The sequence below is a fragment of the Ursus americanus genome, chromosome 14 (assembly GCF_024610735.1).
Source record: "Ursus americanus isolate L20-20 chromosome 14, mUrsAme1.1.p, whole genome shotgun sequence".
Classification (NCBI taxonomy): Eukaryota; Metazoa; Chordata; class Mammalia; order Carnivora; family Ursidae; genus Ursus; species Ursus americanus.
Window position 1 is genome coordinate 64,279,918 of NC_142140.1, and position 24,945 is coordinate 64,304,862.

The window sequence follows — 24,945 nt, forward strand, 5'->3', positions numbered from 1 at the left end:
TGGGATCGAGTCCCACATCGGGCTCCCTGCTCAGCGGGGTGTCTGCCTGTCCATCTCCCTCTGCCTGAGCTCCCCCTGCTTGTGCTCTCTCTCTCTCTCTCAAATAAATAAATAAAATCTTCAAAAAGAATAATTAATCAGGGCAGGGAGAAAGGTAAAAGCAAAGGTAATGACCACCTCATTCAACCCCCAAAGGGTCCGATTGTTCGCTTGGGAAAAATACAATAAACCCATGATTTCTCCTATTATTTCCAGATTTTCTGGACACACTGTAGCATATAAACAGTTGTACTCATTACTTTAAACGTAAAGGTATTTCACCGGAAAAAAGCATCTGGAGATTGAAGAAAAATATTGCAGACATTATTATATATATATATATATATATATATATAAATTTTTTTTTTTTTTTTTTTTTTTTTTTTTTTTTTTAAGTAACTGTATAACGTTTAAAAATAAGATTACCTTGTTCGGGGCATGCTTCCGAATGTCAGTTTCCGGCAGTATTTCCCTCTGGTGGACTTTTTTTTTTTTTTTTTTTAACACTCATCTGACTCCGAGTCCTTCTTTCACAGGGGGCACAGGGAGCACGTGGTCCATTTCCTTCTTCCTTCTTTCTTTTTTTAATCTTCCAGTGGAGAGGCAGTACAGGCTTGACTCGGGGGACAGGAATGGCCTCACCATTACTTGGAGGTAAGAGGGTTCCCTGTTGAGTGTTACTGGCTCTACCAAGGGGCCCCGGGGCAAAGCCTCACTTTTCTTCCAGAAGCAACTGATCTGTTTCCGCTCCCAATACACCTGCTCGTGGAATTGCTCCCTGTCCCAGATCGTGCCCTCCCAACACCACACCTCGAAGGAGCTCTTTCCCACGAGCTCAGGGAGGGAGAGCCAGGAGGAGACGGGTTTGCCAAAATCTGGACACGTCTTGCCCTTGGGATCCTGAGAGAAAAGGAGTCCCCGGAGTTGACAAGAGCTCCCGATTCCAGTGCTGTCTTGTTTCCTTGGAAAACAAGTTCTTTCAGGTCTTTTCTTTTCCTTCTTTAGCCTGAAGATACTTCCTGGACCCAAGGGGAAGGTAAGTGGAAATACGATGAACCGCAGCCGTTCCAGCGTCCATGGCTCGTTGGCCAACAAATAGTGCTTGTACTTAAAGATTTGGGATGGGAGGATGAGAAAGAGGTTAGTTCTTCCTCTCTCCCTCTCTCTCTCTCCTGTGTAGTCTATAGTCTATCATCTATCTGCCCATCAACTGACCATCCATCTATCCAGCCATTGGGGAAGACAGAGATAGCAGAGTGTTTTGTTTAAATACAAATGCTGTAGAAAATTCTGGAGGGTAAGAGTAACCCAGTCTCAGAGTTCCTGTTATTTTCAAGATAGGAGAGTGTATTGTGAGTTCTAATTTTTAGTTCTTGAGCTTCCAGGCCAGTTCTAAGGAGGGATTCCATGTTTTTGCGGTGTTTTTCCCTACCTGGGCATGGAGGCCCTCATGCAACAGCCCCACCGTCCTTTGGAGTCAATCAGAGTTCTACAGGCAGCCATATTGAAACACACACGCTCGTGCACTTTAACAAGGATAAATGAGTTCAATGTACCTTTCATTAAAAACACGAAATAAAGCAAGGGTTGGATGGTGAGTGAGCGTCTTAACGAGCACGTGTCTTAGTGGGTTTAGCTGGACAGTCCCTGTCCAGTTACTGCTCCGCAGAGTGCGAGTAGAGGGGCTTCCTGTCGTCTGCAGAAGGGCAGCCCTGCATTTACTGGATTGTTCTTGCGGCTGATGGCTGAGGCTCAGCGGATGTCCTCACCCAGTAACTTACTTAAAGTGATTCTTTAGGGGATTGAGTAAGCCTTTCTCAGGATGTAAGAACCATTCTGCACTAGATACTTAAGCAAGTTTCACATGATTGGGGGATTCTCGGTCACCTACCCATGTATCCATCTCTTTTGTTTATCATGATTTCCAAGTAGGAGTTTTTAAAAATACAGTGAAAGTCGAGTGCGTCCCCTCTCTACAACAGAACGAGTTATTTTCCCTGACTATCTGTGTCCTTGTTCCCTGTGGAAATACGCTCTCCCCTAGATGCCCGTGCACCTCTCTGAGCCTGTCTCCACAACACGTGGACACAGAAAGCAGAAAATGCAAACGGAACCAGTTCCTCACTTTGCATGGGACTGGGTAGTTCGGTGCTCTGTGACGTGTACGGCTCCTTCTGCAAATCTTCACTGCTTGCCTTCGGTGCAACTGTCGGGGGTGGTGTGGGTTTCGTTCCTGTGCTCTCAGCAGGTGCCATTGTCTTCAAACCAAGCAGCAATGATGGTGGGTGTTGGTGAGGTGAAAGTAGGGTGTCCAGGGCAGAATCTTGGACCAGGTTGAGGATACAAAGACCTAGACGGTGATGGGACCTAGGTCAGGGAGCTGGTTCGGGCCATACCTGGGACTAGGGAACAAGAATTAAGTGATCTCCTGTAGTCCTCTATAACAATCACGGAACAACCCCAACTCCAGGGTTTTGGACATCTAGTTCAAATAGCCTTTTCATGAATGTGTGTGAAAATCTTCCCAAAAGTGTGGGGTTATTTATCAATATAAGATACAAATACCTTGCCCCAGAATAATCTCTCAACCATATTTGTGCTACAAAGCAACTGTCCAACAAACAATAAGATGTAAAATTCTAGCCACGCGAAGTTGGGCTCAAAGGGATTGATTGGGGGCTGAGCTTGAGCCTCTCCCCCGTATGATCACTTGGGAGACTCTGTGGTCTTTGACTTTCCAGGGGAGGTCAGAGATTGGGGTGCCAAGAGGGGACACTGAGTAAATAAGCAAGCAGGATGTGTCCTTTTCTTTAACAGAGTCAGACTTGGAAGCAGTGAGTATAAGTGTTGTATCCTTTCCCCTTCCAGGATCAGAAGACTGATCGCAGTCATAGCCCCCCATCAGACTTCCCTCGGTCCCCCAGCTGCCTTCACCCTTCGCTCATCTCTGAGAGATACCTGAGGCCACGCTGGGTCTTACTTCTTGTGATGCCCCATCGGAGGAAGGTGAGCTGCCTCGGCAGAGGGATGGGATATACGAAATTTTCCAGTGCAGTGAATATTGGAAGAAAGGACTGATTAAATATCGCAGTAACCCTTAGTGATTCCATGTTATTCTTACAATTTCTTTTCTTGTTCCAATCTCTTCTCACCCCTGGTAGCCTATTTGTCCATTAACCACCTCAAACTCGAAGGAGTTTTAAATGAGTGGTAAGAAGACTACCTGGGCAAATAATGGCTAAGTACTGTTTTAATATGATTTTTCTCTAATTCATCTTCACGAACATGGTGAGGCAGAATGGATAGCATGTATCAAAATAACCGTTTCCAAACATTGAAACAATAGAAGAACTAGAAGAAAAAACAGTGAGGAGCACCTGGGTAAATCTAACAGAAAAAGCAAAGGAAGAATGATCAGAGGGAAAAGACTAATATTTGATTGTATGCAGATTTTAAACTTTCTGTACGTCAGAAACAAGCTAAAAAAAACTTGGGGAGATCTCTAGAAAGCACTACCTCTGTCTCTCTACAAACATAGACTGACGCAACGTTTAATATATGAAGTGCGGTTTTATAAATCATAGACAAATAGTAAAATAGGTAATCACACAAAAAGTACATAAAATAAATGTAATTGGGCAGCAATCACAAAAAATGTTTGAAACAAGGCTGGCAAAGATAAAAAGCAATCAGATGACCTTGGTCGTAGGGAAGTGCTGAATCACTATATTGTCCACCCGAAACAAATAACAAATATGTTAACTAACTGGAATTTAAATAAAAACTTAAAAAAAATGACCTTGGAAAGGCTAAGAAAAGGCAGAGGATGATCAGAATTTTCAGACATTTATTGCTGGGAATGAAAATTGGTGAAACTTTTCTATAAAATTGTGTGATGTGACAAAAGTCTTTAAAATGGTTGTGTCCTAGCATTTACGCTTCTCCAGGTTTGCTCCATTTTATTTTTTTTAAATTTTTTTTAAAGATTTTATTTCTTTATTTGACAGAGAGAGACACAGCCAGCGAGGGAGGGAACACAAGCAGGGGGAGTGGGAGAGGGAGAAGCAGGCTCCCAGTGGGGCAGGGAGCCTGATGCGGGGCTCAATCCCAGGACCCTGGGATCATGCCCTGGGCTGAAGGCAGATGCTTAACGACTGAGCCACCCAGGCGCCCCAGGTTTGCTCCATTTTAGAGATGGGCTAATCACTGGGAAAATCTTTATAATATACTTTCAGGTGGATACGGTGGCGTACAAAATTATATGTATAATAGACTTCCATTATTATTCAGATGTAAATATTTTTAAAAACCAGAAAGGACAGATTGACTCAGTTCTGCATAGGTAGGTTGGGGGGGATTTCTAATTTTTTCTTTATGCTTTCCAACTTTTTAATATTTTTCTACATGGAGCCATCTGTCACTTACATAATAAAAAGGGTTTTTTTAAAATAAGTTTTTGCTGCAAATAGCAAAGGCGCTAAGATTTAGCATATTCGTTTAGCAAACCAACCCCAGCGCATCCTTAGGCTGGTGTAACAATTCCCATTCCAGTTGTCGTTCTTTTTTCCTGCAGTCTAGACCAGCACTGTCTGTTAGAACTTTCTGCAGAGATGGGAATTTTTTATACATCTATCTGTGCTGTTCGGTATGGTATCCACTCGCCACATGTGGCAACTGAGGACTTGAAATGTGACTGGTATGACTTAAGAACTGAATTTTTAATTTTATTCAATTTTAAAAGCTCCATGTGGCTGGTGGCTACATTCAGAGATGAACGAGACATCTTAAAAGCTACCTGGTTATATGTTTGTGTGTGTGTGTGTGTGTGTGTGTGTGTGTGTGTCCCAAGGGTGTTGCAAGGGTGAGCCCTTGTTCACCTGCATTTGTGTCCACACTCTCTCGGGGGTCTCCTTCATTGTACTTTCAACAGAGGATTCCCGTATCCACAGTCAGATCGAGGTCCCTCGCCTGAGAACTGCATTCTTATTTCCGACTTCATGCTGGACATTTTCACTTGGCTGTCCTATAACATGTCAGACTCAACATGTTTAGCTCACAGGTCTTCCCCTTCCCCATGGAAGAACAGCTCCTACTCTATAAATGGTAAATTCAATCTCTTAGACACCCGGGTTGTAAACCTTGGAGCCCTCTTTTGCACCCTGTTGCCAGCCTCAAAGACGTCCCTTTGTGTCTGTCACTCCCTCCATTTCTACTTTGAAGGCTTTACTCCTTATACACAGAATACTCAGCTGTCAGTTGGTGTCTCTGCATCTTTATTACAGTTCCAGGAGCTCCATCCTGAATCCACACTATATATACTTCCTAATATGTCATTATTTCATATTCATTCCACAAACACCCTAGAACACCTGCTGTGTTCATGGCACCGTGCCAGGTGCCGGGAGGGGTACAGAATGGGGTGGGATATACCTCCTGCCCCCAAGGCACTTGCAGTGTCGTCCATGATTTGCAACTTGAGCAAAATAAAATTGTCCGGGTGCCATAGTCGAAGCCTGCACATGGGCTGTGAAAGTTCCAAGAAAGAAGAAATTACAATATTAAAGAAAATCAGTGAAAACACAGGTGTGAAGATTGATAGAATGGCTGGAACAGGAGGGAAGTGGTAGGACCATTGGAAAGGTTTCAAAGAAAGACAAGGAAAGCAGCGGTAGAGCTGGTAAACTGAGAACTCAGTCCCAGACCCCCATGTTGTTGAAAGGCAGGTTCAAGAAGCGGAGGCAGAATGGGAGAGGTGGGAAGTAAGGGGCCCCAGTGGAGTTCATCATTTGAACATGTCATTGGTGGGAAAACAATTGTGCGTCTTGAGGGAAGAAGGCAAAGCCAACGCATGGAAAATGAGTGGAAATATATTTTTCATGCGGCATGACTTCTGAACATAACCCAAGCAGCTTCCATGCTTCCCATCTGAAAAACAGCTACGTAGCCAATGTCAGGACAAGTTGGGCTGTTTTGGGTGTGTTGAACTTCCGAAAGAAGTCATAGGACTCTTAAAATGATCAACATTCTTTTTTATGGGTGACTTGCAGGATTTTTCGAGGGAAAATTTGACCATTCTTTTTTTTTTTTTTTATTGGAACACAAGGTTTATTGTAGTTTCACATTTATAATAAATTTGACAATTCTTAATGTTTGGAATTTGAACTGGCTTTAGAACATAACCTCGCTCTAAGATGTGATCCACTGATGACCTAGTGATCGGGGGGTGGGGAAGAGGATAGAATTCAGAGTTTGAGATCTTAAGAGTCATTGTCAGTAAAGAATAAGATGAACGTTAGTATTTACACATCCCAAAATAATGGTGGAGATTTCATATTTAGAATTCCCACTGTGTTCTGGTCATTATCTTACTTGCTGGGATTTCAGAGATGAATGAGACACTGTGTCCTTCAGACAAGAAGTTTTACAGGGGATATCTAGAGGAAGAACTCCTGATTGGGGGTGGGGGTGTATTGTCACATGTAAGCCATCATGTGACACTGGAGATGTTTCAGGAGCAGGCTAGCTTAGCTGAAGCAGGAAGTTTGCATACGATGTTAATTAAATTCAGACCTGAAAGAGGAGTGTGGGTGCTAGGATGGGCAGTGAGGAACCACTGAGTTCTTTGGACCAAGGAAACAACAGAATAAAAGCTGTCCTTCAGGAAAATTTCTATCTTACAACCTATTGTCTTTTTCTCTTTTAGAAAACCAAGATGCGTGAATCACACCCAAAGTTAAATGAAACATTTGAACCAGGTAGGGAGGATTCTTACTGGAAGCATTTGCTGAGAGGACAGAGAATCTAAAATCATAAAGCCCTGGGTAAAGAGGAGAGTGGTCTCAGGCACGAAGAAAATTTTGACTTTGATGTTTTCTGACCTGCTGTTGCAAAACTATAACCATTTCACTTGGGAACTGCCTCTTGGGAGCCCTGGAATGACCTCAGTCAGGATGTTCTCAAACATAATAGAGCCAGTGCATTAACCTGCCAAGAACTGGTTTATTTAAAAAACTTGGTGGGTCAGTTCGCCTCTGAAGGAGCCCATACATCATTTGTGAAGGAGCTAGAAGGATCTGTTGGAAATTCCCTTGGCGGTGACGCTCGGCAGTTCAGGTTAGGATTTGACTGCTTTAAGCTGCAAGCCGTGATGAAACCCGTGTAACGGAGGCCATCTGAAATGTAGTTTCCATTAAGATATTAGGATGAGCAGGCAAGGACTTGAAAACAACTCTGATTAACTCAAGAACATAGGAACTGCACCAGCACACTAGAATCTTTGTTTAAAAATCGTCAAATGAGGATTCTAAAAATGAAACAGAAATCCAGTCTCAGAAGCTAAGAACTCAGTAGGGGGATTTAAGAGCAGAACGAATGTGGCAGATGACAAGATGAGTAAATGCAACTTCAGGTCAATAGACAATATCCCTGGGGGACTATCCTGTGAAATGCTCATTTAATGGAATACCTTGCAGCAAAACAAAACAAAACAAAAGTACCAACTACTAGACATGTTTCCCACAGAAGACATCCAGATGGCCACTAGACACGCGAACAGATGCTCACATTATTCATCATCAGGGAAATGCAAATCCAAACCACAGTGAGCCATCACCTCACACCTGGCAGCATGGCTAAAATCCAAAACACAAGAAACAACAGGTGTGGGCGAGGATGTGGAGAAAAAGGAACCCTCGTGCGATGCTGGTGGGAATGCACACCGGTGCGGCCACTGCGGAAAGCAGTATGGCGGTTCCTCAGAAAATTAAATACCATATGATCCAGTAGTTCCAATACTGGGGATTTACCCAAGGAATATAAGAATAATAATTCAAAAAGATATATATGTACCCCTTTGTTTATTTGAGCATTATTTACAATAGGCAAGATATGCAAGTAGCCCAAAAGTCCATCCATAGATGAATGGATAAAGAAGATGTGGTGTATATATAGAATGGAATATTAGTCAGCCGTTAAAAGGAGATCTTGCCATATGTGACGCCATGGATGGACCTAGAGGGTGTTAGGCTAAGTGAAATAAGTCTGACACAGACAATACCATGTGCTTTCACGTATATGTGGAATCTAAAAAACAAAACAAATGAACAAACAAAAAGCAGAAACGGATGCATAAAGACAAGGAATAAACGGGGGGGTATCCCCAAGAGGAGGGAATGGGGGGATAGGCAAAATGGGTGGAGGGGAGTGGGAGGTCCAGGCTTCCAGTTATGGAAGGAATGTCATTGGGATGAAAGGTACCGCGTAGGGAATGCAGTCAGTGGCATAATAATAACGTAATGTGGTGGCGGATGGTCACTACCCTTGTGAACATAGGATAACATAGAGAGATTGAATCACTGTATCGTACACCTGAAACCAATGTAGCCTTGTGTGTGAACTATATTTCAATTAAAAAAATACAAAGTACAAGTGGAATTGACTCATAAAGACATCGTGTAAACAAAAGAAGCAAAACACAAAGTATACTCTATGGTTTCATTTCTATGAAACTCAACAGGTAGAAATTGCCTGTGGGAGGTAGACGTCAGTAGCAGTTGCTTCTGGGGACAGCTATTGACTAGGTAAGAGAAAACCCTCGTGGGTGCTAGAAACGTTCCGTAACTTGATTTGTGCAGTGATTACGTGGGTACATACAGTTGTAAAATTGCACTGAGCTGGACACGGAAGGTCTGTATACTTTATCGTATATAAGAAATAGCTCAATTTTAAAAATACCAGAAAAGATACTTTGCCCCGTATGATCCCTGTTTATTCTTTCTCATCTTTTTGATACTGGAAGGAAGGCCCCTTGGTGTCTTCAGTTACTTCTACAGATGCTGGAAAGTCCTCCAAGAAGGAAGGGGCTTGAATGCCTTCAGAAAGCTCCAGAACATCTACCATGAGTCACTGCCCTTGGAGGTAAGAAAAGTCAAGTCGTCTTTGGAGAGCGTCTACTCTGCGGTCTGGAGGAAGACGGTCAAGACCTTGGCTCTGTGGTGAGTTAACACACCTCTTTAGAAGTACTACGCTGATGGCACTCCAGGGACCCTGAAACTTCAGCGAAAAGTAGTCTAGATATTTACAAGTCATGAAATTTACACGCACACACATAAGCAGTCAGCATCTCTTGGGTCTTACGATACGCAGCAGAGGAATTTAAAAGGAATAATTGTGGCCTTATTGGGAATTCACTCTTGTATTCTCATGGGAAGAGTCAGGAAGCATTTAGCCCCTAACTGAAGGGCAGCAGGAAGAGCTGTGGCTGAGGGGGAAGAGGTCCTGGGGACTCTAACGCAGATTGCCTCTGCTCGCTCTGTGTCACTTTGCCAGGTTCCACTGTTCGCTCCTTGAAGTCATTACCTGCCCTCTCTGCATTTCCCTCTAGGACAGATGAAATCACTGAACGGTCCAGTGGGCCCTCATGCATGGGTAGCTGGGTTCTGCCTTACTGGCTTTCTGTTTGGTTTTGCAGGAACACGTTGAGTCTTTCAGTGGGAAGTACAGATAATCGGGAAGAACTTGGTAGAACTGGTGGGTGAAGAACTGGCTTTGAAGGGAGGCATCTGAGACTTCGTGGCTGAGCTGAGAGGAAGAGCCCCCTTCTAGTCACTAGAGACCGGTCCACATTCTTGAGTTGCTTCCTTTTAAAACATTTGTACCGGAATGCTTAGCTGGCCTGGAATTTTCAAATGATTTACACTGTGGACAGAGAAAGTGGAGGATATTCATGCACACACCAGGTTATTCATTATGTAAACCCTCAAAATGCATCGGTGTCGAAAACGAGCATGTCCTTATTGAATAGACATGGCATGAGGTGGACCTGAGCCCTCTCCCCTTCTGTTGGATGGAATCTCTAGGACATAGTTCCCTCAATTCCTGACAGCCAGGCAATGCCAAGCCAGGGCATGGAAGGAGATCGGGTCTGAGGCCCCCCCTCCTCCAGGGTTACAGACTGGGGAGGGAGGGAATGTGGGCCAAAGTTCAGACCAAGAAACCTCGTAAGTAATTCTGTAGATTTGAGAAGGTAGCTTCACATTCTGAATTACTCATGACTGATCAAAAGGAGGAAATATTCTAATGGATCCACTTTCCTGTTTCCTAGTGAGGAGGCATGTGGAACAAAAGATAAAAAAGTGAGTCAATGTATTTTTTTGTTTGTTTGAATTGGAGACTCTCCATTCAATTAGGATGGAATTAGATTACAATGGGAAGGGGCGCCTGGGTGGCACAGCGGTTAAGCGTCTGCCTTCGGCTCAGGGCGTGATCCCGGCGTTCTGGGATCGAGCCCCACATCAGGCTCCTCCGCTATGAGCCTGCTTCTTGTGTTCCCTCTCTCGCTGGCTGTCTCTATCTCTGTCAAATAAATAAATAAAATCTTAAAAAAAAAAAAGATTACAATGGGAAGCATGTTGGGCTTTATTAGGTAGCGTTGCATAATTAGGCCTGAGAGATAGAGACAGATGGACTCATCAGTCCACCTCCCCATCCACCCCTTCACCTATTCATCCATCTATCTACCTACCCATTTGCCACCCACCCATCCATTTATCTATTCATCCATTCACCCATCCATCCATTTATCCATCCATCCATCCATCCATCCATCCATCCATCCATCTATCCATCCATCCACCCATCCATCTATCCATCCATCCATCCATCCACCTATCCATCCATCCATCCATCCATCCATCCATCATCTGTCCATCTATCCATCCATCAATCCATCCATCCATCCATCCATCCATCCACCTATCCATCCACCTATCCATCCATCCATCCATCCATCCATCCATCCATCCATCCATCCACCTATCCATCCATCCATCCATCCATCCATCCATCCATCCATCCATCCACCTATCCATCCATCCATCCATCCATCCATCCATCCATCCATCCACCTATCCATCCACCTATCCATCCACCTATCCATCCATCCATCCATCCATCCATCCATCCACCTATCCATCCATCCATCCATCCACCTATCCATCCATCCATCCATCCATCCATCATCCGTCCATCTATCCATCCATCAATCCATCCATCCATCCATCCATCCACCTATCCATCCATCCATCCATCCACCTATCCATCCATCCATCCATCCATCCATCCATCCATCCACCTATCCATCCATCCATCCATCCATCCATCCATCCATCTATCCATCCATCCATCTATCCATCCATCCATCCACGTATCCATCCATCCATCCATCCATCATCCATCCATCTATCCACCCATCCACCCATCCATCCATCCATCCACACACCCATTCACTCATCCATCCAAACATCCACCCACCCATCCAATCAACATTTATTGGTTACACACCACGTGCCAGACACAGTTCTAGGCTTCAGAGATACTCTGCTGACAGGGCAGAAAAAGCCTTTTCTCTCATGAAGCCTACACTTCAGTCAGGAAGACAGACCAAAAAACCCAAGTAAATGCTTCCTTATGCACTACAGAGAAAATAAGAGTGTTGACAAAACAGCTGGAAGATGACTGGTGATTACCCTGGATTCCAGTTCAAACCCTGACTATAGGCATTCTTCTCTCACAGTTTTCTCCTCTGAATTCTTCTGCAGTGAACATTTGGGTCTAATTTATGAGATTTTTATCGGGTACGTTGCAGCGGTGGGGCAGGATTTATTGTGCTTTCTCCATAGCAAATCTGTTTGTATGCAAAGTCGGCCTGAGGAAGCACACAGGAAGGGACCCATCAAGATAAAGAGAGGCTTGTGGAATTCTGGAACAGGAGACAGACCCAGAGTTTACTTTATAGCTCTCTCAGTCTCCTGAGATCATACGTAAATCAATGATGGTGTATTCAGTTCCTCTCCACCTCGGTGGGGTGGGGGGGCCCGTCCTGTGACTCACTGGCGTGTCTCTGCCCCACACAGATGGTTCATTGCTGGAAGAAGGAGAGGCGTGTGCTCACACACAACACGGTGAGGTTTGGACCCAGGACGCTAGTGGGCGCCAGGAGGGCAAGGTGAGTAGATTACAAGCCACGAACGCAAGGCTTCCCCCCTCCTTGCCCTCTACTTCTCTCCCCTGCTCACGTCCCCTCTTCCCTCCCTTGTCTTTCATCCTTCCAACTGTTGAGACCAGCCGTCCACAGCCAAGGCTGTGTCAGACTGTCCATGTCTTCCTCAGTGGCCATGCCGATGGCTTCCTGTAAATGCCAGACATGATGCTTTCCTTCGTGTCCCGGTCTTGTTCTACTTCCGTGATGCTTCACGCTGGCTCATTGTCCCTTCTGGAAAGCACTTTTCTTTGACTTTTGGGATGCCACTCTTTCTGAGTTCCCTTCCCATGCTGGGGGGAGACCAGATGGACAATTGGGAAAGGTGTAGCTGGGAAAAGCTTCAGGAAGCAGGTGGACTGGCTCCAGGAGGGCTTAGAGGGATAAGGGGATGAGTTCACGCTGCAGGAAAGAAGGCAGGGCCATCCCTTCACCCCAGCCCCTAGTTCCTTTTCTAAAAGATGCAAGTAACTGAAATATTCTGTTGTTCTTTTTTTGTAGAAATGAGTTTCTAGGAGCAGCTCACATCAGGAGGTAAGTGAGATACCTTTGACCACATTAAAGTCAAGCTCTTTGAACTTTTATGTATAACCACGGTTTTCAACCTGTGGAATAGGGGTGTAATCTTGCTCCCCTGGGGGCATTCAGCAATCTCTAGAGACACTTTTGGTTGCCACAGCCTGGGGACAGGGGAGCACTGCCGCTAGCGAGCAGAGGCCAAGGCTGTTGTTAATTATCCTACAACGCACAGGACAGCCCCCCGCAGGAAAGAATTATCTAGTCCCAGATATCAGTAGTGCCAAGACCGAGAAACCCCGATGTATGCTCTTCTTAATTTATTTCTTAATCTTCTAGGGTTGTTTTTTTTTTAAAGCCACCAATTAGCATTAGCCTTTTCATTACCCAAAGTCTCATTGTAAAGTGGATAATCTATTTTTTAAAATGTCTATGAACAACTTAAAAAAAAGGGGCTTATTCTCAATAGGCATAAAGTCACCTATAACCAGCACCATAAGTTTGCATCTGATTTGGCATCCGTAGGTTTTTATATAGTTGGGATCCACATATTACTTGCTGCTGCGAGTCCTAGGAATCTGTGAGATCTAAGGGCTCACAAGGGAACTCTGCTGCCCTTTCTTCTCTGGTGGGGACGTTTATCAGCACAGAGCATGAGTACGGGAGAGGAGAGGACGGCATGGTTCAGTGATTCACCAACTTCAGCGAGCATGACATGGGGGGCTCAGGACAACACAGATCGCCGGTCCCTGCCCCCCAGATTCCCATTCAGCAGGTCTGGGGTGCAGCCCGAGATTTATTTCTACCAAGTCCCGGGGTAATGCTGCTTTTCTGAGGACCACACTTCAAGAACTCCCACGGTAGTTTTACTGGGAGAGGTTTAATTGTTTTCTTGGAAAATGCCCCCAAAAACAACATTTTTATCTCAGGTCTAAGTTCCAAGTTACGTAAGGGGTTCTTGGATCCCCTGAGACCAGCATGTCGTGATCCCAGCAGGGGACAGAAGCTGGGCAGTTTTCTTGCTCAGCCTCAGAGAGAATGAGGGGCTGTGTGTGTGTGTGCGCGCACGTGCAGTACACACGCCTTGTTTACCCCAGAATAGTAAATGCGCCATTTGAAGCAAGTGTACGTCTTTTGTGCTCTGGTTTTACTCCATTTCAGATCAAGTTCAATGTTCCAGGTCAGTAGACAGATACAACACAACTCAGATCCAAGGTCCCAACCAGGAACTCATTTAAATGGAAGCACACTCATGAAGATAGTTCTTGAAGCTCTTATTTCATTAAAAAAAAAATCTTCCTGCCCCCAAAGTAGTGTTATGTGCATTTTAGGTCGTTATAAAATACAGATATACAAAAATTTAAAAATTCCCACCACTCCAAAATTGCCATTAATGCCAAAGCTCTGTCTTTCCATAAATATATAAATATATATATATTATAAGCATATATATATTTAGTACCCTGCATTTTATGGTTAATGATCTTCACCTTCCCATGGCAATACCTTTCCGTCTTCTCTAATATTTGGGTAATATTCAGATTTCCACAATGGGGTCCCAGTTCTCTTTCCAGAATCCGGGTCCACACTTTGTATTTGGAGTTAGCTCCTCTAAAGCTCCCAATTTAACCTCATCCCTTTTTCTTGCCATACTGACCTGCTGATGAGACCAGGCCAGTTAAACATAAAATGTCCCCAGTTCTGGATGGTGCTTCCTCAGGCTATCCCTAGGCTTCTTCCTTTATCCCTGGTATCCTATACCTAGAATTCGATTTAAGAATTTGACATCATCAGTCTTCATGTTACAGATTTCTGTGAGTGCATCTCATAGGTGAGGTTCGGTATTCTTACGGTGTCCATCATAAGATACATAATATCTGGTCGATCGGCCTAACTACGTGCTGACATTGACCACTCCATGATGGCGGTGACCGTCTGATGCCCGCATGCTGCATTCCGTTTCATCCCTTGCTACGAGGAAGTAATCTGTGGATTTTTATTTTCATCGTATGAATTTCCAATTCCTCATGAAATCTTTATCTAAAGTTTTTTTTACATTTTTTAATTTTCATTTTCATTTATAAACAGCTTTACTGAAGCATAGCTATTGTGCAATAAACACATATTTAAAATGTACAATTTGATATGCTTTGACATCTATCTCCATGGAACTATCACCACCATCATGATAATAAATGTATTATCACTCCCCAAAGTATCCTCAAATCCCTTTGGAATTTCTCCCTCCCTGCTCCCTGTGCCCTCCATCCCCAGGCAATCACCCATCTGCTTCCTGTCACTAGCTCACTGCAGATCAACTTGCATTTTCTAGAATTCTGTATTTAAAAAATCATGCAGTATGCACTTCTGGTCTGGCTTCTTTCATTCAGCATAATTTTTTGAGATTAATCCACACTGATGCATGAATCCGTAGTCGACTCGTTTTTATGCCTGGGTGGTATTCCCCTGCATGGGTAATGTGCCATAATTTGTTTATCCGTTCATCCAGTTGGTAGACCTTTGGATGGTCCACTTTTTTGGCTCTTACTAAAACTGCTCTCAATATTTGTGTTCAAGTCTTTGGGTGGACATATGCTCTCCTTTGTCTTGGAGATGTGTGCGGGAATAGAATAGCCAGGTCCAATGGGTGATGCATGTTTCAGCTTTTTAAGAAATGGTGGTACTGTTTTCCAGAGTGGTTGTAGCATTTTCCACTTCTACCAGCAGTGAAGTTCCAGTTGCTCCGTATCCTCACCAATCTTAGTACGGTTCAGCCTTTTTAACTGGAGCTGTTCTGTTAGGTGTGGAGTGGTGTCTCACTTTGGTTTTGATTTCCCTATTACCTTAGGATGTTAAAGTCTTCTCACATGCTTATTTAACTACCTTCTATCTCTTTGGGTAAGTGTCTGTTCAAACATTTCGCCCATTTTGAATTGGGTTGTTTGTATTTTTGTTGAGTTTCGAGAGTTATTTGTGTATTTTGGATACAAGTTCTCCCTCAGGTAAGCAGTTTACAAATATTTTCTGCCGGTTTGTGGCTTGTCTCTTCATTCTGTTAACAGTGAGACCAGGGGCTGGAAGAGGCCTTGAGGTCAATCTACTCTGATGCCCTTGTTTTGTAGAGGAGGAAAACAGGACCGGAGAGGTCAAGTGACTTGCCCAGGGCTGCACAGTGAATGGGTGACCGAGCTCAGATCAGGTCCTTTGTCTCATAGCAGGCTTGCCTCTTTGAGCTTCATCCATGAAATAATTTAACTTAGGTTATTGAGAAGTAAAATACCCAGGCAAACTAGCTATATGTCGTTATGAGGATGCAAAGATGCGTTATTAAATTCTACCGACCTTGCCCAAACTTTAAAAAAAAAATTAAAAAACTTCACTGATTGGATTCAAGCTGGTATTCTAAGTAGACAGAGCCACTGGGTCAGCCCTCTTTAGAATTTTAGTATACCTGGAGCCATTCACTCACTGTAAATGATATCTCATGATTAATTCTCAGCCAGCCCAAAAGAAGAGAGGGAAACAGAATTCCTGTTCTGACCCATAACCTGGTCAGATTCGGCCCGAGGACTCTTGTGGGAGCCAAGAGGGCAGCACATATTCCTGACCCGTGAATAGATTTGGGTGGGTGGGTGGGAAGAGCTTGTCAAACATACTGGGCCCTAAGATGTCACAGATCTAAAGGACCATAAAATTAGAAGGGACTTTGGAACGCATCTTGTCCAGTCCAGCCCATTCACAGCTGTGAAAAGGGCATGATTATTTTGCCTTGGCCGCAGTCGCCCCCTGACAGATGAAATGTGATTCAGTTGAGAGATGACCATGACAGGTGTATATGGAGACTAGGAGAACGGGATTGAGGGTCAGCCATTCTGAGACTGAATGGAGAAAGGAAGAAAGAAAATATTGAAAGCTTTCAAAAGGAGAATCTATCATCTTGGTAATGGTCTCAACTGTGGCATCAAGTAAGGACAGAAATCCTATGGGGCTCAAGCCATTTTGCTGTCCATTTCTGGTTAATTTTATCCATAGCTTGATGGAGGCACAGACCAATTTTGCAGACATTTTTTCCTCTAACAGTTACGAGCTGACACAATCTCAGGGGTGAACTGTAACATGGATCCATGTATGCAGGCTTAGTTTTAGATTTAAAAAGTCAATTCCATAAGCACAGCTTTGTATAGACAGATGCATCCTTGCATATTCTGAGCTACTCAAACCACATTTGGACCATGCCTTGAGCTCCTGGGACCTTGTGTTAAGAGGAACCTTAGCAAATTGTTACCATATTCGAAAGGTGGGTGGTGACGGGACTGGAAACCATGTAGTATGGGGAAGGGTTGGGGAAGTTGGGGATTTTAAACAAAGCCTGGTGAGGAGAATCATGAACCGGGCTGGTATACAGTTAATAACAATAATAACTACAATTATTGAATAATAATAATAATAACTACAGTTATTGAGAGGATACCGTACAGAAGAGGGATTCCATTTCTTCTGAATTGCCCTTGATCATTAGACTAGAATCAAGGGGAAGAAACAGACATGAAGACAGACCCTGGCTTCCTGAAAGGACACCCTTTCTGTTAGATTTCACTGACTTGGGTGGGCTGCCTCACCGAGGAGTGGCCTGGGAGCTCATACTGGGTTCCCTACATTTGTAAGAAGTTAGGGTCTGCAGACCTCAAGGAGCTCTTACCTGTGCCAAGAGTCAACACCTCCACCTTCTTCCTTCTCTTTTCCCTCTTCCTCTTTTCCCGGTGTGTTACCCTGTACGGGTGTGCAGAGCAGGCATAAGACTATATGAGATACAGATCTTACTTTCTCTTTGGAGACACTCTTTGGGAAAATATTATTCCATATTGTCACTAATAGACTACTAAGTATATATTATCCCTAATATACTACAAATATACCTCTTTACTAAGGGGTGAAGTGAAAGAGAACTCTTGGCTTTCAGATGTTTTCTCACTGTGTCAGTCGGGGTTCTCTAGAGAAACAGAACCAATAAGACGTGTGTATATTTAGGAAGAGATTTATTTCAAGGAAATGGCTCACGTGAATGGGGAGGGTGACACATTGGAGACTCAGGAAGGAGCTGCAGGTCAAGTCCAGAGGCTGGGGGCTGGTTCTGGGGAGGGCAGCCTTTTGTTCTATTTAGACCTTCAACTGATTCGATGAGGCCCACCCATATTATGGAGGGTGATCTACTCTATTCAGAGTCCATTTAAATGTAAATATCATCCAAAAACACCCTCACCGAAACACCCAGAATAATGTCCGACCAAATCTCTGGGCACCCCATGGCCCAGCCAAGTTGGCATGTAAGATAAGCTATCACCCCCATATACAGCCTTTTGTGTCTATCCCTGGAACAACTTTTTGGCCAGAATTTTGTAGAAGCAAGCACCTTCCTTCACTCTTTTCATGTGTTAGTCATCAGTGGTAATCCCTGCATCAGTCCCCAGGAAGCAAGAATTTCTATTTCTATTTCCCTATGTGAAGTATCGAAAATAGTCCACTTCATAGAATCAAAGAGTGGATGGTAGTTGCCAGAAGCTGGGGGAGGGGGAAATGGGGATGTATTAATCAATAGGCATAAAATCTCATTTAAGCAGGAAAGAGTTAGCCTTAGAGATGTGCTGTATGACATTGCCCCTATCACCAATAATTCTGTATAGTACAGTGAAGAGGCCAAGACAGGGTCCAGGTCTTACTGTCTCCACAGCAGATGATCTTAACCACTAGACCACCCAGTCCCCCCCCCCCCCCACCGCCGGCTGCCACCACCCCACCCCACCCTGAGCAGGTGGACAGAACCTCAGGCTTACAGCAGAGCTGGGCCCTCTGCTTGGCCTCACATCATTTCAGACCACGGGAGTTCTCACCATCTTCCCTGTTCTTTGTCTAGTGAGAAAGCAGCTGGAGTCAAGTATCAGAAAGGTGTGAGTGACCTTCTAAATATATGACTTGCTACCCTTCCCACTGCTATTCTCTGTCCAGGGAAAAGAGGGAGAAAAGTTTTAAGCAAGGGCATCTGCAAGGGGAATGCACCTTTGTCCAAGATGGCGTGGGGCTCATGAGCAGTCATGGAGGACCCTAGCGTGCATGCTTCCCCAGAAACACTTCACGCAATGATTTCCAAGATGGCGTTGGGCTCATGAGCAGTCATGGAGGACCCTAGCGCGCATGCTTCCCCAGAAACACTTCGCGCAATGGTTTCCAAGATGGCGTTGGGCTCATGAGCAGTCATGGAGGACCCTAGCGCGCATGCTTCCCCAGAAACACTTTGCGCAATAGTTTCTTCATTAAAAGAAATACTAGATTTCATTGGTTCTGGGCATGCCTGTTTTCACACTTCACCGTCTCTGAAATTGGGATTCACGCTTCCCATTGAGGAATCATAGCATTATGTCGTAGTCCACTTGGCAGCTATGTATTTTTTCCTTAAGAGTATGTTTTTAAAAACCATAGTACTAATGAAATATAGTTGCTATGTCATGTGACATGGGATCCGATTGACAGTTGCTTACAATAGTTATTCACCAGCTAGAACTTTGGGTTCACTCTTTAAAATGTAAGAATTATCATGCGGTAAAGTGAGCTTTTACGGGGTACGTGTATGGTCTATGCATTTTAACCATGTACAGGCTCACGAAATCACCACCACAATTAGGATACAGAACAATCCCAGTCACCCCCCAAAATCTGTCTTGTGTTATCCCTTCATAGTCCTTCTTCCCTCTTCCCAAATGCCCCCCACACCCTGGCAACCACTGATTTCTTCTCCGTAGTTTGTTTTTTTTTTTTTTTTCGAGAATGTCATATAAAGGGACTCATACAATATGCAAGCTTTTGAGACTAGCTTTTTTTTTTTCACTTAAAATGCCTTTATGATTCATTTAGGCTCCTGCACGTACCAATAGTTGGTTCCTTTTTTTCTGAATAGTGTGTCATCGTAGGGATGAGCTACAGTTTGTTAAATTGTTCACCTGCTGAAGAAAGTTGGATTGCTTCCATAGTTCAACAGTTATAAACAGAGCATCTATAAGCATCCACGTCCAGGTTCCTGTGTGAACACATGTTTGTTTCTTGAGGGCAAATCCCCAGGTGCGGGGTCTCATGGTATGTGCACGGTTTCGCTTTTAAGAGATTGCCAAACTGTTTTCCAAAGTGGCTTCACCATTTTGTATTCCCACCAGCAATGTGTGAGCATTCCGGTTGCTCTGAATCCTTGCCGACACTTAAGATTGTATATTGAATTTTAGCCATCCTAATAGGTGAAGAGTGGTATTTCTCTGTGATTTTAATTTGCGTGACCATGATGGCTGATGGTGATGATCGACTTTTCATATGCTTCTTAGTTACCCATATATACTCTTTGATTCAGTATCGGTTCAAGTCTTTTGTCCACTTTTGGAATTGGTTGTTTTCCTCTTGTTGAGTCTGAAGCTTCTTTATATGTGATGGATACAAATCCTTTGTGGGACACACAGTTTGCAAACATTTTCACACAAACTGCAGCTTGTCTTTTCATTCTCTTAAAAGTATCATTCACAGGGCACGTTTTCATTTTTATGAAGTCCAACTTATTTTTTTTTTTAATTAGTGTTTTTGCTCTTGGTCACGTCAAAAACCTTTTTTTGCCCAGCCCTAGGTCCCCCAGATTTTCTGTTTTCATGTAATGAAAAGTTTTATAGTTTTACATTTTAATCTTCGATTCATTTTGAGTTAATTTTGTATAAAGTATGAGAATTTCGATTGAGGTTCCTTTTTTTTTTTTTTCGCATACAGAGTTTGAATATTCCAGCAACGTTTGTTGCAAAGACTATCTTTTCTCCTTCGAGTTGCCTTTGCATCTCTGTCTGAAACTAATGGGCCTTATTCAGTGGGAATCCTTGTTCTGTTTTTCCCTTTTCATCCATATACACTGTCTCGATTACAGTAAGTGGCTCACTTTGGGGTTAGATAAATGTCATTCTACGAATGGGATTTGTCACATCGTGTAATGTGACATGTTGACCTAGGCTGGGTCTACACAGTGGTAAGAATCAGAAGACTAAGGGAGCTTCAAAGAGGCGAGAGTGGGTGCCTCTGAGACATGGAGTCAGGAGAAGGGAAGGACTGAGGTGTGCGGCTGGAGTTCTCCATTATACTCTGAGTCAGTTACACTCTTTTTATACTCTGTATCTGTTTTACTTTGAACTGTTCAATATCAATTTTTGTTATTTGAAAAGGAATGGAGACAAATGGACAATATTAATGGGCATTTTGGAGGTACCGGTAAAGTTCTGCTTTTTCCTCTGGGTGCAATGAGCAGGCGTCTTTCTCTTGCGCAAACCCACTGACTTCTCCGCGTCCACTCTGTGCACTTTTCTCCATGTGTATCACGTCCTTTAATCAAATACTTTAGCAAAATGTAGCTACCTCGGGGACTGGGATTGTGAGCTGAGTGATAAGATGTAGAATTTTGCTTTTCACCTGTTGTGTTATTTTTCCCTCCCGTGTTTTGACGTATTACCTTTATAAAACGATATATTAAAGGGATTTTCAGCGTGTCAACTATAAGAAGAGAAGGAAGTGGACCTCAATGTATGCACACGGTGGAGATGCCCAAGAAAATCCTTTAAGAGAAAAAACAAACTGTAGAACAGTATGGTATAGTATGATGCTTAAAAAAAAAAAAAGACTGGAGGGGCGCCTGGGTGGCACCGTGGTTAAGCGTCTGCCTTCGGCTCAGGGCGTGATCCCGGCGTTCTGGGATCGAGCCCCACATCAGGCTCCTCTGCTGGGAGGCTGCTTCTTCCTCTCCCACTCCCCCTGCTCGTGTTCCCTCTCTCGCTGGCTGTCTCTATCTCTGTCAAATAAAAATAAATAAAATCTTTAAAAAAAAAAAAAAAAGACTGGAAAGCCATCTACCCACTGCCTTGGCTTTTTTTCTTCCTTAACTGTGTATTTCCTTCATTGCATCTGTAAGGGTCAGAATTCTGAGAGGGGGTGGGACTTTCCTGTGCGGGACTTTCCCAGAATGAACATGTATCCGTTTGACAACTATAAAAAGCGAAAAGAAATGGGAAAGTTAATTATAAAATAATAAAATTAATGGACACACTGATGTGGGCATTTTGGTCGATCTTAGGCAGTCATGTTCCTTGGGATCTCTTTGAGACCACAGCCTGAGGCTTGTTGATCCTTGCAGTATCTGTAGCATCTGGCGCGTGGTAGGTTCTCAGTCAAAGCTATTTAAAATAAAACACCTCGGGGCGCCTGGGTGGCTCAGTTGGTTAAGCGTCTGCCTTTCGCTCAGGTCATGATCCCAGGGTCCTGGGATCGAGTCCCGCATCGGGCTCCCTGCTCAGTGGGGAGCCTGCTTCTCCCTCTGCCCCTCCCCCTGCTTGTGCTCTCTCTCTTTCTGTCAAATAAATACAGAAATCTTTTAAAAAAGAATAAAACACGTAAATAATAAAAGCACTTCTTAGGACTTGTGCAAGTTAGTGTCATTGTTTTGTTTTGGCTCATTACTCTCAACTTTTCTTTAGGTCGGTCTTTTTCACTAATTCACTGTGATTGATTCTCCAGAACAAGACTTAACAAGACCCCAGAGCCAGGGAGGGGAAAGCAGTCGGGTGTCAGAGGCCGTCTGTCCCCATTACTGGGTACCCTTGCCTACAACACTCTTTCTCACCCTTACTTACGTGACTCTTGTATTTGACATTTATGGCCCAGGGGTAGCCTGTCACTTGCAGGATGCTGTAAGAACGGCTCTCTAGGGGCGCCTGGGTGGCACAGCGGTTAAGCGTCTGCCTTCGGCTCAGGGCGTGATCCCGGCGTTATGGGATCGAGCCCCACATCAGGCTCCTCTGCTGTGAGCCTGCTTCTTCCTCTCCCACTCCCCCTGCTTGTGTTCCCTCTCTCGCTGGCTGTCTCTGTCTCTGTCAAATAAATAAATAAAATCTTAAAAAAAAAAAAAAAAAGAACGGCTCTCTGACGCTGACAAGACGTGGGGCTGAACGCTTGTCATGAGTACCCCTTCACCTTCAGATAGTCAAGCACCTTATGTGTTCCCCTTAAAAGATGCTATGAAATAAGTACGAGATTTGCCCCAATATTATCAACGACACTAGTGTTGCAAAAGCCATGTAACGTATCCCACATCACCCAACCAGCAAGCCATGGAGGTGGACCCTTTCCGGACCCCTTTGTTATATACCTTGCACATTCGTCTGGCCACGATCCTGCAAGCCTTCGGAATTCGAAGAGCAAGAGGCTTCAGACGCGGGCTCTCTCTCCTCAACCTCCTTTCCAACGTCCTCCCATCCCCCCAGTGGTTCTCTCCATCCAGGGAAGTGGGGCCACCACTCTTATGGGAGTCACCACAACAGCTCTTTATGTATATGCTGGAAATAAGGCTGTTGTTTTTTAACATATAAAAATGAGAAGATAGATCATAAATTTGGAAGTGTAAATTACATATGCCGACAGTTCGAAGAAGAAGAATAAAGCAATCACTTATGTACCCACCACTCAGCTTAAGAGATGCTAGCTTGACCAGCCCATCTGAAGCCCCAGTGCCTTTGCTTGGTCACGTCCCCACTCCTGCCCGGCACAGGGGTAACCATTCTAGTGATTTCTTCAGATCCTTCTCTGGCTTCTCTTTAGAATTTCATCACATGTGTTTATGCCTAAACTCAAGCTGGCCAGTTTTTCTATCCCAGAAACTTGTAATGGGGTGAGGGCGTTTGAGAGACTCTGTCAGCTCACTCTGGAGACCCAAGCTCTGAGATTCTATACATTTAGGGTTGGATTTGACATCTCAGCAAATCAAGGGCTTGGACAAGCCAGAGCTGCTTGGGAACAGAAATCCTGAATACACGGAGAAAGACGGCCGACAAAGAGAAGAGAAAATATGGGGCAGACACCTAAAAAGAATCAGACAAGACACCATGCGGGGGGAGAGAGAGAGAGAGGAATCCCCCAAAACTACAGCTTTTAAGAATGCTGGTAATTTGTTTTTGAGAGATTTTCCCTTACTCTTTCAATAAAGTTCCTTTTTACATTAACGAGTTTGAGTCCATTTCGGTTTCTTGCCAACTATGGATCCCTAAGTTCCTGATATGCCACAAATGGTGCCACCTTCCAGAAAGCCTTCGGTCTTAGCTGGGGTCTGCCTGAAGACAGAGCCTGGGGCAAGGACTGGGAGGAGGTAATTATGGGGAAGGTGACCCCAGAAAGCAGGGAGTTGGGGGGAGGGGAAAGGGCAGAAGAAAAAGCCAATAGAGTGCACTTTACAGAGCTGGCTCCGCTGTGAGCAGCTGGGCTGTTGCAGGAACCATAAGAATGTGCCTCAGATTTGCCCTTCCCTTGCCTGCTGACTCCTGTCCCCTGTCCCTCTGGGGACATTAACTCCTCTGTGATTCTGGACAGCATCGCCAAGGGCTGAAAGCACTCTTTTGCTTTAGAATAAACCCCCCCCCCCAGATAGAAAAGTGCCCGGGGGAAGTGGAATGCACCATAAATGGACTTCCTCTTCCTTATGGTTTTCTTCCCTCTAGCTTACTTTATTGTAAGGAAACAGTAGAGAACGCATATAAGGTACAAATCATGAGTTAATTGACGATGTTATCAGTAAGGCTTCTGGTCAACAGGAGGCTATTAGCAGTTAAGTCTGGGGAGGAGTCAAGAGTTATATGTAGATTTTTGACTGTGTGGGGGTCAGTGCCCCTAACCCCTCTGTTCAAGGGCCAACTGTACAAAGAAAGGCCTTTGCCTGCAAAATGTGTTCTCTCTTTCCTTTTGTGAGAGCATCTTCATTTTCTCTTGGGAAACCACCCCTTCCCCATTCTGTTCATCAGAGCCACCCCTAATCTGTCCTGCCCTAGAATGGACACATGGCCCAGACCTGGGTAATCAGACACGTGGTGGTGATTTCAAGATGGTCACGTGGCCCCAGTGGGTGTCAGTACCTTAGTTTGAACTAGTGGGAAAGAAGGCTCTCTCTCTATTTAGGTTTTAAGCAGGTAGGGCATGAGCCTGGAGCTGTTGGTGTTCATCTTGTCCTGATGAAGGGGGGAGACTGTTGAGAGTGAAGCCCACCCATTAGAATATGTTGCTGAGAGATGGGGAAAAAAAACCAGAAACAAACAGACAAAAAGACTGAATCTTGGTGGTATGGCACCATTTGGTTGCCTGGATCAAGCCATGCCTGAAATAGGCGTTCCAGTTACTTAGGTGAGTAGATGTTTGAGTTGAGTTTATGCCACACGGAACCCCCAAAGTCGTTACTGAATTTTCAAGGATTCAAATGGGAGATGGGGTGGTAACGAGTGTGAGAGGCCCAGGACAACCAGGGTGAC

The 24,945-nt window shown here is 44.2% G+C and overlaps 1 protein-coding gene across 2 annotated transcripts; it reads left to right on the forward strand.

Annotated features, from left to right (window-relative positions):
* Positions 1 to 402: 402 nt before the first annotated feature.
* LOC123792043 (uncharacterized) lies at positions 403 to 23,630 on the forward strand. Of its 2 annotated transcripts, XM_045797181.2 has the most exons (9): positions 403 to 693; positions 1,045 to 1,075; positions 2,908 to 3,045; positions 6,743 to 6,794; positions 8,837 to 9,032; positions 10,142 to 10,172; positions 11,952 to 12,043; positions 12,578 to 12,610; positions 21,137 to 23,630. In XM_045797181.2, exons 1-9 carry the CDS (start codon positions 488 to 490, stop codon positions 21,468 to 21,470), a joined length of 1,113 nt encoding a protein of 370 aa, XP_045653137.2. In that variant the 5' UTR covers positions 403 to 487; the 3' UTR covers positions 21,471 to 23,630. The 2 variants fall into 2 exon arrangements, with proteins under 2 accessions (XP_045653137.2, XP_087723741.1); XM_087867615.1 differs by lacking the exon at positions 21,137 to 23,630 and having other exon boundaries at positions 12,578 to 16,198.
* Positions 23,631 to 24,945: the final 1,315 nt, after the last annotated feature.

What these genes read in the sequence shown, in the direction of transcription:
- LOC123792043 (XM_045797181.2), top strand. Translation starts at nt 488, where the DNA reads ATGTCAGTTTCCGGCAGTATTTCCCTCTGGTGGACTTTTTTTTTTTTT. An exon ending in GTGGGCGCCAGGAGGGCAAG is followed by an intron (nt 12,044 to 12,577) that starts GTGAGTAGATTA and finishes CTTTTTTTGTAG; the next exon opens with AAATGAGTTTCTAGGAGCAG. An exon ending in GGAGCAGCTCACATCAGGAG is followed by an intron (nt 12,611 to 21,136) that starts GTAAGTGAGATA and finishes GATATATTAAAG; the next exon opens with GGATTTTCAGCGTGTCAACT.